The sequence below is a fragment of the Silurus meridionalis genome, chromosome 2, assembly GCF_014805685.1.
Source record: "Silurus meridionalis isolate SWU-2019-XX chromosome 2, ASM1480568v1, whole genome shotgun sequence".
Lineage (NCBI taxonomy): Eukaryota > Metazoa > Chordata > Actinopteri > Siluriformes > Siluridae > Silurus > Silurus meridionalis.
In genome coordinates this window covers 23,821,187-23,833,631 of record NC_060885.1, presented here as the reverse complement: position 1 = coordinate 23,833,631, position 12,445 = coordinate 23,821,187, and the positions used below count along the sequence as shown (strand labels likewise).

Here is a 12,445-nt window from a genome sequence, read left to right as displayed (position 1 = left end):
ATAATTTTTTTTTTCTAGTCAGTATTTAGCATCTCAGTCTGTCTCCATATCTTCTCTCCTATCTAATAACATGATTACCCACAGCAGGCCTTCTTCTACTATAACTGATAAGCAGTCAGGGGTAGTTACATAATCCACTCAGCTTTCCTTCCTGTCCTATGTTCCTGTAGTTCCTGCTCTGGTTCATCAGGATGTATTTAAGCCTGCAATGTGAATGTGCGTCCTAAATTCTGGCTGTGGGTGTAAGTGTCTGTAAAGCAGCCGACCGGAGATGAAAAAGAGTAGAGTTTATGTAACTGTGTTGGGAAAGAAGATCAAATTGGTTTCGTGAGGAGTAAAGGTCAACTTTAGTTTTCACACACTTCCTCTGTTTCTTTCTTTCCTGATTTTTTTTGCCGTCATATAACCACGTTCTTTTTCAGTTCCTACACCTCTCACTTTTACATTTCCTCTTTAAGCCACTCTACCTTCCCTTGTTCTTCCTCTTTTTACATTCTCAGTCTGGCACCCCAGCGCTTCACTCTTTTACTTTCTCCTCTCCTCGCTCCATTTGCCCTGTAAAGCATAGCGACAGACACTCGTTGAGTGATGAGGGCATTGAGAAAATATCTTCATGGCCAGGCTGGTTAACTCTTTCCATTCATGACTCAAGAAAAAAAAAGGCTTTTTCCTGCACATAGATTTGGGTGTGTTAAAGAAACATCAAGGCTGTAATAATGCTGTTATAATTACCTCCACTCTTCTGAGCAGATGTTTCACTAGAGTCTGCTTTTGGAGATTTGTGCTCATTCAGCTGCAAGGGCTTTAATAAAATCAGGGAGAAGAGGCCTGGGGCGCAGTCAGTGTTCATTCATCCCAAAGATTTTTAGTAGGCATGAGGTCAGAGCTCTGTAGCAGGCCATGCAAAATCTTCCACTTTAACCCATGTAAAAAATATCAGCATGAAGCTTTGTGCACAGGAGCATTGTCATGCTGGAACAGGTTTCTGTCTCCTAGTTAAATGAAAGGGAAAATGTAAGGCTACCACATCAAAAGACATCCTATACAATTATGTGCTTCTTATTTCGTGGTATGACACAATCAATTGTGCACCAAAGCCACCAGACTGATATTATTTGAACTGGTTGGCAAACAAATTAGTGTGGTTTGATTGCGGTGAGAAAAATCTTTATCAGGAAGCTGAATTGAAGTTTATCATGAACTGACCTTGAAATAGTGTGTATTATTGGATGTAGGCTGCAGTTTGTTTGGTAGATGTGAAACTGAGCCAAATAGCACAGAGAGTGTTGTTACATTGACAATGTAATTTTTTTTACCTTTCCATCACTCTACATATCTTAATAATGAATGAAAATGTTTTACCAATACAGTTCCAGCTCTAAATTGTTATTTAGCCATTTCCCCTTTTTTAATCAGTTCTGACTGGAGTCATGCCAAACCATATAGCAAATCAGCTGAGAATTGTGTTCACATCTAATCAAAGCAATTATTTTATATACATTATTTCTGGAATGCTTACGAATGTTTAACCTTCTCAGAAAACGTTGAACGATTACCGAGCAATTACCGATCACTCTAGTGAAGCCTTTAGTGAGCCTCAGCACAGCAGGATTAATAAGCACTTCTTTTTTTTCTTCTTTTTTTTCTTGTAAAGCATTCATCGTGTTCGCAGATCCACTCTGAGAGTTTCCCGTCTGCTACCGAGTGCCTCGATTTCCAGATCCCCCTCCCTTTGTCCTCAACATCATACCTCCAGCATGTAACTGAGCCATTTAGTTGAAGTGAGAGCTCCATAAAGCATTCATTAGGCCCATAAAATATCCCTTAGTTGCTGTTATTTACTGCCAACTTGTTCTTCTCCATTCCTAAGGCAACATGGAGGGTGTATGTGTGTGGGTTAGGGGGGTGGATGGGTAGTAACTCCCCTCCTCCCTAAAACCACACAGCCACACACTCTAGACACTAAATCCAGACAAACCCACAGCCTAAGACAGAAGCTCCTGTGGCCTTCCTTTAAAAGAAGAGCCAATCCCGCTCTTTAAGAACAAGTGGATCAGGCTAGTAAATCAGCCTGCCTCTTGCCACCCATTCATCCGTGTCCCAGAGCGATGGAGAGAGAAAATAAAGAGAAAGAGATTCAGTAATTCATGGTTAAGCAGTCGCAAGGGTTGAGCTGGATGCTTTGAAGGTGCCGCACTGTACTCATCAGGCCTGCTGTCACTGGGACACGAAGCTGAACTTATAGACTAATCTGGAGACGCTGATCCATTCTACATGCTTGAATCGGGTCCAGGCCAAAAATCCACTCTGAAAAAACAGCCTCAATAGAGTCTGGATATAGAATCTACTCACTGAAACAACAGGCTCACTTTATTTCTTCTGGTCATTAACAAAGCAGAGGGTACTCCCACACATTTAAAGACTTCTCTTATTGCATAAAGCGTTCACTCTATAGGCTATAAAATCGCATAATCCATTAGAATACGTGGTGTGCTCCATCAGCACTGAGATCCCATTTGGTGTGGGAGTTAAGAGCAAGGAAAGAAGGTTAAATTCCTTTTGTGGTGTGGTGAGCTTACCAGTAGTTTTAGTCTTAATGAGAAAATTGCAGAAATGTTTAGTTTCCTGTGAGCTGGATCACAAGCTTGGGGTTTACTCAAACCTCTGTGCTTGTTCTGCAGAAGAAATGAGTAATGTCTATGTAAAATACTGTATTTTATTGTAAGGAATGTAGCAGCTAGGATTTAAAGCTCACTACAAACCTGATGTTTCATTCCTCTCTATTTGGGGTTGGTTGAACACGTATTAATGTTAAGACAATTTTTTGTATGTCGCTGCATAAATAAGACAGATGCCACAGCAGAGACTGTGGCCTCAGCCTGACAAGAAACAGATAGCTTGTCTGTTGTTTGAGAGAAAAAGAAGAAAAAAAAACAGTGATTTAACCCAGCATCCAGCCATTAAGAGTTGGCCTGCGTGGCCAGTTTGATGTGAGTTTTGGCCGAGTTACAGAGGTCTGTTTCTCAGCTATTCATCCTCGTTTGATTCTCTCGCTGTTTCGGAATATTTTCTTTTCGGTCAAGACGGGAACAGCAAATGATTATCCATAAGACCATGGCCTTAATCTTTCTCCACGTTGTTGCTTTGACAAATGGAACTGCTCGACCACAGGGTATTTGTCACCGGATGAAAACGGATTCCTTCTTTCTTTTTGCATGTGAGATCACACTAGAAAAAAAGATAATAAAAATTTTACAATTTTTTTTGCTTTCGTTTAGAATTCAATTCAATTTGAACTTTAAACCACAGCTGCTGGAAACTCAGGGTCCTAAAACAGATAGGATGGTTTTAAATGCAGTATAATGATTAGTATTGAGTACTATTTGAACTACTAAACAACTACCCTTTTGTGACTGGGTGTATAGAGGTGTCGTGTCCGGGTGAGTAAGTGAGACAGTGGAGCAGAAAGAGGGCTGTGACGGGTGAAACATGGGAGGGTCATTGTTTGTTTAGTTTCCTTTGGACATACAGACTTCATGTGTCTTTATCTGCCTGTGTCTCTCGTTCTCTTTATCTTCCCTCCTGTTCACTGCATCTTGCTGCAGTTGCCTGGTGACGGCGGTCTGCGCCTGTGACTGGTGTCAAAATGACTAGCATGCATGATGCTGTGTGTGTGTGTGTGTGTGTGTGTGTGTGTGTGTGTGTGTGTGTGTGTTATAGAGGACAGAGAGAAAAAAGCAGAGAGAAAGGAAGAAGTGATTGCTTGAGTGATTGCTTGAGTGATTGGACACATGTCCAGCACTAAGCCATAAACCAACACAACCTCCATATGCCTTCGCAATAAAATAAAAAAAAAAACAAATAAAGGTATAAGATTTCACAGAACCACCTTCTTCCCTACAGAATTCCCTAAAGAACCTTTCAATTCATTATATTTAGGCATTTTTTGGTTGTCCCAATACACTGAACAATCATTTTATGATTTTTACCACATAGATCTCCACACCTATTGTATTTCTCTATAGGAACACATTCAGAATTTTTTGTGCACAGGACAGAACACAAAGTACACAAAATAGCGCTGACCAGTAAACATTCTGTATCATCATTTATACAGTAAATGTGCAAAAAAGGAGAAGTGTAAACAAAGAAGGTTCTTGGAAACATACACAGTTTTGTACAGCAGCAGTTGGTGGCTTTTTGAAATGTGTGCAAAACAGCAACAGCAGCAATATACATGTTACTTTGGATATTTAAGAAGTCTAAGCTCTATAAAGGGGATCTACACTAAACAGCACCTTTCAAGTTTTTTTTTATGTTATTAATATAAATTTTTCTCATATGCTCTTGTTTAATTGCAGAATATAAACAGGTGGACGACGTGTCTATACCGGGAGAGAACTATCGCTGTTGGCCTTCCTATCAGCATGACAGATGCATGTTGTCTGTCTACAGCGTCGATGAGGCCATCGGTGTTTGTGAGAGCCACGCCCAGTGCCGAGCATTCATCATGACCAATCAAAGCACTTGGACAGGTACAACATGTCTCTAATTCACGTTGCCTTCATATGCTGATACAAAATACCAGTTGCATGTGAACATCTGTACAAAGGGAGTTCAGAGAAATAAAGAAAGGACATTGTAAATATCAACCTATTTTGTAGTAATTAACATATGGGCGTAAGTATTGGTTGCATTATATTTATCATGCATTATACAATAAAGAAGAAATGTTATGAAGGTACCACAGTAGCTCAAATTGGGTGTCTTGGTATTACTAGCAGTGGGTATCAATGCATTGCTTTGACTTTGCAAGTGGAAAACAGGACCATTGAAAGGATGCATGTCAAGGCAGCATCACTGTGAGTGTGTGTGAATTTATGTGTTTTTTGTGTGCGTGTAAGAAAGAGCGCATGTGGGTATTTCAGTAAAGGTTCGGTGCTGACAGACGTTCTCCTGATCAAACAGCACTCTGGCTGCCGTTCCTGCCTCCCTCCCTTCACACCTCTTTCATCGCTCGTTCGCTCCTTGTGCTCCGCCCCTCCTCTCCTCCCCCTTTGCAGCACACCGCCACTTCATTAAAGCACGGCCTGAAAGGAGCACATCAGCACGTCCATCGCTAATCTCTATTGAACAGCCTCAAGCTGACCACTCATGAATTCCTCCTCCCCCTCCCCTTACCACTCTCTTTCTGTCCTCACTGTCTCTCTCTGCCTCATTTGTCTTCTTGAGCATGCTCGATTTTGTCTTTGCTTTCACTTTTCTCTCTATTTATTCTGCAGTCCCTCCTCGTTCAACTTCATCCTCATTGTTTCACTCTGTTCTCTTTTTTGATTAGCTCATACTCGTCTTACTCCCACATTGTACTCGCTCCCTTTCATCCAGTGTCTCATTTGTATGGAATGTTCCCATGCAGTGTATGTCCTCACTGTCAGTCCTCATCTTGTTCATCTTTTTTTGTTGTTGTTCCTCAGGCCACCAGCTTGTGCTCTTCAAGACGGGTTTGTCCACCATGGTTCCAGATAAAGGAAAACGAACATATGTCAGGCTGGACAGCTGATAGAGAGAGAGAGAGAGAGAGAGAGAGACAGGATGAGGAAGAGCCACAATGCAATCATTATGAGGACGTTTGGGACGAGACACCCTCATAGTTCTCCAGCCAACCATTCATTTCTTTATTATTTATGCTAAATTCATGGGGACAGTGTACACACTGGGACCTAATTATGTGCAATGGAGTGTATGATTTGTTGGAGCTTCCTTCTATTTTTTAATGTTCAAAATGATTTCTAAGTTGGACTTCTACCTGGTTAGGTCTTGGATCTTCAAAGCCATCCTCAATCACACTCAGATACACAGCCATCAGGGATCTATTGTTCCTCTTTTTTTATCATTTCCCCAAACTTTATTTTCTTCTCCTGCTTCTTGTGTCAGGTTTTTATGACATGGCAGGGTTTGCCTACAGGCCTCAGGTATGTCTAATTCAGCTCATATCTGCAAACGTGTTGAATCTCCTTCTCTGGCCTTTTTCTTCTATTAGGATATTAGCACTTTTGAAAAGTGAACACAGGGTCTTTACTTTCATTGAACTTTAAAAAGCTTTAGATGTACATTTTCATTCCAAATATTTCTAGTCTCTTCATGTATTGTAAAAGAATGGTAAACCATACAGCCATACACGGATTAGCCATAACAGTAAAACCACAGACAGGTGATTTGATTAACATTGATTATAAAATAACAATGACAACTGTTAAGGGGTGAGATATGTACTGACCTAAACAAAGGTGCCTACAAGAGTCACAGGATCATCAGAACTGAAAAATGGAGGAATAGAGGGAAAAGGCCTGATCTGATGAATCATGTTTTCTTTTATATCATGGGCATGCCGAGTTATGTGTGCATTACTTATCTGGGGGAGAGATGGCACCAGGATGCAGAATGGTAAGAAGGCAAGCTGGCGAAGACAGTGTGATGCTCTGTATGATACAACGTTCTGCTAGGAAATCTTTGGTCCTGGCTTACATGCAGATACTTAGACATGTACCACCTACCCAAACTTTAGTACACTGCTAATGGCAGTGGCCTTGGGCAAAAAGAAAATTTACTCTATCACACTGCAAAAATCTATCAGTAATTGTTTGAGGAACATGAACAGGAAAATTCAAGGTGTTGCCTTAAGATTCTCTAGATCTCAATCTGGTCCAACCTTTGTAGTATATACTAGACAAGCAAATCTGATCTATGGAGGCCCCACCTCACAACATACAGGGATAGGTGGCAGAAACCACAGCACAACTTTAGAATTCTTGTGGAGTCCATTTATTGGGTCAGAGCCATTCAGGTGCTACAAAGGCAAACTTTAAATTCATCAGGTGGTTTTAATGTTATGGCCGATCGGTGTATTTTCAAACAAGTATGTTTGTAGTACAAGAACAAAGAAAATGAAAGTCCAGTTTACTGTAAAATGAAGAAATAGAGTTTATATCTATTTTTCTTTTAAATATGACATTTCTGTTGTGTACGTGCAGATTGAAAATGAATCACAGCTGTTTTGATGTCTTATGTGGAGGAGATCCAAATCCACAACTGCAGTCTTGTGACTCCTTGTTCATCGCAAGGCGATTTTTTTTTCTCAACCTATGAATTTCCCAAGGAAATGTGAAAACCAAACTTTTACTTGTCGTGTGAAGGATTAAACGAGTCTTTGCTTTCAGGGAAAGCAATTCGATGAAGCTGAAGTAGACATGTGCATTGGATTTGGTTTTTCCTAACTATGTAGTGTATATGATGAAAATTGTGATTAAAGCAATATTTTTGTATGAAAAAATATAAAAAGTCGTGCGGCTCAAGATGGCGTCATGGTTGTTTCTTCCACAGTTATTGCGGTGTGTGATTCTTAATCATCTCTTCAGATTGAAACCCAAAGTGAGAGAAAATGTGCATGTGTGAGAACAAACAATTTTTATAACTTTGGAAGAAGACAAGAAGGGAAGTTTCAGGGCTGGGAGGGCTGGCACGGGCGTGCCGTGCATCTGGCCTGGCACAGGGTCACTGCCTCAAAAAAGCCTCATAAAAGCCGTGGTGCTTTGTGGAGCTAATCCAAAATAGAGCACTTTGGGAAAAGACATTTTGAAAATACAGAATAATCATATACACTAATGTGTAGAACAGGCAAAAAGTGAGGCCATGCCTGTGCCTCTGCATTCTACAGAAATAGTATGTACAACCTCCTGCCTCATGCACTTGTGGCCCTAAAGGATGCCAGAGGACAAGGGTGGATGTTCATAAAGCAGTGCGCTTGCTTTCTTTTGTCTGAGGTCAACAAGGTTTGTTATCCATCTTTCTAACAATACATAAAGACTACTATAGTTAGAAACAACTATTTCGACGCACACAATTCCCATCCCACAGAATACAACAGATCAATACACACACAAAAAAGCAGGTAGGGCTAAACCTGATGTCAGTCTTTGTCATGCCAGCAAAGTCCTTTGACCTTCCATCATGGCTTCTTTGGCAGCTGTGCTCCATATGTACTCCGTTTCTACTCATACTCTTTTTCATTCTCCTTTTTTCTTTCTTACTCCTTCCCACACAGACAAATGAGTGTATACACTAAGCAGCATGCATGTCTGAAAGAAAGATTGTTGAGAAAGGGAAAAAAAGAGAGAGAGAAGGTACCATCTGTGTTTTATTGTCCTGAGGGGATTAGGAGTTTTCCTGAGGTGCAGCCCCAGGCACAGGGAGTGAGAGAGAAAAAGAGAGGAAAAAAGGCAGCAAGGGCCATGGGTCAGCCATAAGGGTCTCTAATGAGAGACAGACCCACAGCTAAGGAGTCACCTCAACCGATTAACATTTCTTTTCCTCACACGCACGCACGCACGCACACACACACACACACACACACACACGCACGCATGCACACACCTGCTTCATGCTCCACTGCTTTTGCTTTGTTTCGCTCAAAGTAATGACTTAGTAAACATAGGATTACTAAGCATAGCATTTTATGAGTGTTACGTTTCTAGGAACTCGTACTTTGAGTGTTCAATTTGGCAAATTTACTGGATATTCTGAAAAACATTTTTTCCAACATAATTTTTTATTGGTATGCAGTGTAGCATTCTATCAATATAAAAAAACTTTTAAAATACCAAGAATTTAGAATTTGAATACACATGGCCCCTTTGCTAGTAAAATGAAATGGCTGGCTAGTTACCTGCGGGTAACATTTGTGACCAGTCAACACAACTTCAGTATCATAGTATTCATTTGAGTGATAAATAGGACACTAGAACCATAGTTGTGTTTGTTCATTACTTTTTCATTAGTAAGTTTACCACAATGGTATTCCATATGTAGCCTAGGGTCAAATGTTAGATGAGTGGGTTAACTCTAAAAAAACCCGTATTGATTTCATTAGATTTTGTTTCGTTTAATTCAATTTTATTTTATTTATTTATTTATTTTTACATTATGGATGTATGTATATAGTTAAAGAATGTGTTCAGGGTTTGGAATTAACATCTGAAGATCTGGCAACTGGGGATACATTTTTTTTATTTTATTTTCTAAATTACTTTCACTCTTTTTGCTGTGGAAGTTTGTGTAAACCAAACTTGTGCAGATTCAGCACACACACACACACACACACACACACACACACACACACACACACACACACACACACACAGATTAACAAGGTCACATACACTTGTGCCAGTCCCTGTAGGTTTTCAACTACTCAACACACACTCCTCACAGGCCTCACTTATCTTCCGCACTGGAACACAGCGGGCCTGCTCGACACTGTTGGCACCTACAGCAGCATTCCATCAGATCCTCCCCACCAATGAAAGCAACACTGTCAAGGAGGAGCTCACATGGGTAAGATACAACTAAGAACATCTGTGGTAAGGAAAAAAGGCAAGTAAAATGTTTTGTGTCAGCATTCATTATTTATGAAGTGCAAAGTTTTACTGAGATGTAAAGGTTTAAATTGGAGTTATTGCTGAGAGGAGACATGACATTGAAGTGGGTCAGTCTGCACAACTGCATTACAGCACAAGAGAAAGAAAGAAAAAGAGAGTGAGTGAGAGAGAGAGAGAGAGAGAGAGAGAGAGAGAGAGAGAGAGAGAGAGAGAGAGCTTTTCACAATGAGCTCCTCTTATCTGAGGAGAGCCAGTAGGGTGAAGGGTTTGAAGGGTGAACCCTGATAGTCACATACATACACACTGGAACAGTGGGCATTTTAACCTAGATGCTTTTGCTCTTTGATCACATGCTATCTTCACCCTGTAGGCGCCAGGATAAAAAAGACTACAGAATGTATAGCACGGAAAGAGTGTGAACTTGGGAAGAATGGCGGCTCAGATCCATTCATTCACTGTGTTGCATGATCTTTTTCCCTCTATCCATAAGTACCTCTGTCTCAGAGGCTGTCAGAATGTCAGCTGGCTTTGCTACCAGATTCCATGGGCTTTGTCTGTTCTCATGGAGAAGATAGAAAAAAGGAAAGAGAGAGAGAGAGAGAGAGAGAGAGAGAGAGAGAGAGAGAGAGAGAAAGAGTATTAGAATATTTCATATATGATTTACAATGAATATAACTAGTCACACATTGCTGCACCAATGGAAGAAAGAGGGATCTTACAACTTCTAAATCCCAATTTAACCCCTTTTCATGAACTGCACATGAACTATATATAAAAAAATATAACTGGGGAAGTGGTAGTTAAGTTGATAATATGTTGGACTTTTGATCGGAAGGTCATGGGCCACTGCTGGGCCCTTAAGCAATTCACTTAACACTCAACTACTCAGCTGTATAACTGATAATTGATAAATGTAAATGTACTCTATAAACTATACATAAATATAAACTATACTGTATATGAAAAACCTTTGTCCTAGGAAGTATACATAAATATGAACTATATTTCAATGACACATGAACTATTCATTAACATGAACCAAACGTAAATATGAACTACATATGAATACCCCATGTCCCTGGTAACTACGCATAAATATGAACAATATATGAATACCCTATGTTCCAGGAACTTAAACAGGAACATCCCTGTGAAAACCCGATGTCCCTGGAACTATACATAAATGTGAAATTTAAATGAATGCCTACTATCCCAGGAACTATACATAAATATGAACTATATATGAATACTCCATGTCCCATGAACTATTCATAAACATGAACCATATATAAATATTAACTATATCTGAATGCCCAGTGTCCCAGGAACTATACATAAATACTAACTATATATTTATGCCCAAGATCCCAGGACTCATACTTAAATATGAATCAAACCCAATCAAATTATATGCAGTGAAATTAGTAAAATGGTTTGAGCATAATTGTCCATTAAACATCTGAGAGCAAACCAGCAAAATAGTAGAATATAGTAAGCAAATAAAGGAATGCACATGGTTTCCTCTTTACAAAAGGAACCAGCATTGTGTCAAGGCTGTTCCTAACAAAGAAGAGCTTGTTTGTGGATCGCCAGCATGGATGTGTGCTGAGCAATGCTCAAAACAACTCAAAAGAGCTTTTATTCATCCCTATGTGCCGTAGCTTTCTTTGTGTGAAGAGCAAATGCTCAGTCATATCGCAGTGAGCTCTGGAATGAAATCGGAAAACCCCGAATCCTGTGTGGCACCAAATAGCAGGGCGCTCGGTCTGATACGGGCGAATGATCCTCCACAAGAACCTAATCAGTACAGGATCAAGGCGTGGGTGGTGCAGGACTGCACCAAGAGCCCATAGCCATGCCACCCAGGGAGAGAGAGGTTATCTGAGGCTAACATGTTGCTGTAGGCTGGAATATGAGCTTATTAGTTTTATGTTTATATTTTCAAAAACCAAGGTGCAATTTATTATTATTATTAGTATTGTTACTATAACTACTTGTACTACTAATACTCCTAATACACCTTCTATTACTACTTCTACTACTACTAATAATAATAAGGGGTGAATCAATGCTTGATTTGAAAATGAATGCAATCACAGCAAAGCAAACTGTATAGAGTGTGCTCTGTGAGAATATAAAAAGAAACTACAGTGTCTTGCTCCAACACAAGTTATATCAAAACAAAGTAGCTGCTATAGAATTGAAAAAATTTGATAAAATGAAACATTGATCAGACGTTCCTGTTAATTTTTCATTATAACAGAGTTCAGAGTTCATTAGCAAGCAGCAATGCAGCGCCAACAACCAACAATCCAACATGAAATGCAGACAGACAAAACTCTACTTCAATGAACCCATCTAGCTAACTTGACAAAGTCAAGTCTTGTGTATGTGTTTTCTTTCATGAGTGCACTGTATAAGGCCACCAGGTGCCTGAATGGGTAATGTTGAATTCAGATACACATTATCCATCCAGCCAATGGTGTTATTCAATTTTATTTTGCAAACCATTTAAATACACACCAGCTGAACACTGCACCTGTTTTACACTTCATAAGGAAGTGAAGTCAGTGAAGCATAAAACTCCATAGAAAGCCACTGACATAACAAAACCACCCTTTCTATAGGCTGTGCACTTTATTTAAATCATGTACAGAGATTTCAGGATGGTGCAACCTCTATTTTGTATGGTACTCCTGACACAGATATTTGTATATAACTAATGATATAGATATAAAGTTATATAAAGAGAGGCTGCGTCAACAACGCTTGCATGAAGTAATTCACGCAAATTACTTGTTTAATCTGTCGGCGGGGTGACGTCACAACCAGTAAGCTATAAAAGCACATGTGGTGGAGACTAGCTTCTGAAATGAAAGGAAGTGCTGCAGGGATGCAGGGAGTGTGGCCTGGAGATGCAGCGTCTTGTTCCCTAAGCAAACCGGGAATACATACATAACCTAGAGACGTTCTCTTCCAGGAATCTGAGCTGCATCAACAACGCTTTGGGA

At 39.9% G+C, this 12,445-nt stretch overlaps 1 protein-coding gene across 1 annotated transcript in view; it reads left to right on the top strand.

The window, feature by feature from the left end:
• The window catches only part of pkdcca (protein kinase domain containing, cytoplasmic a), a 26,803-nt gene extending 19,451 nt beyond the window's left edge, over positions 1–7,352 (top strand). The window contains exons 6-7 of the mRNA XM_046874006.1: positions 4,362–4,535; positions 5,475–7,352. Of these exons, the coding sequence (XP_046729962.1) occupies positions 4,362–4,535; positions 5,475–5,560 (260 nt within the window). The 3' untranslated portion in view covers positions 5,561–7,352. The remainder of the gene's footprint in view (positions 1–4,361; positions 4,536–5,474) is intronic.
• The last annotated feature ends 5,093 nt before the right edge of the window (positions 7,353–12,445 follow it).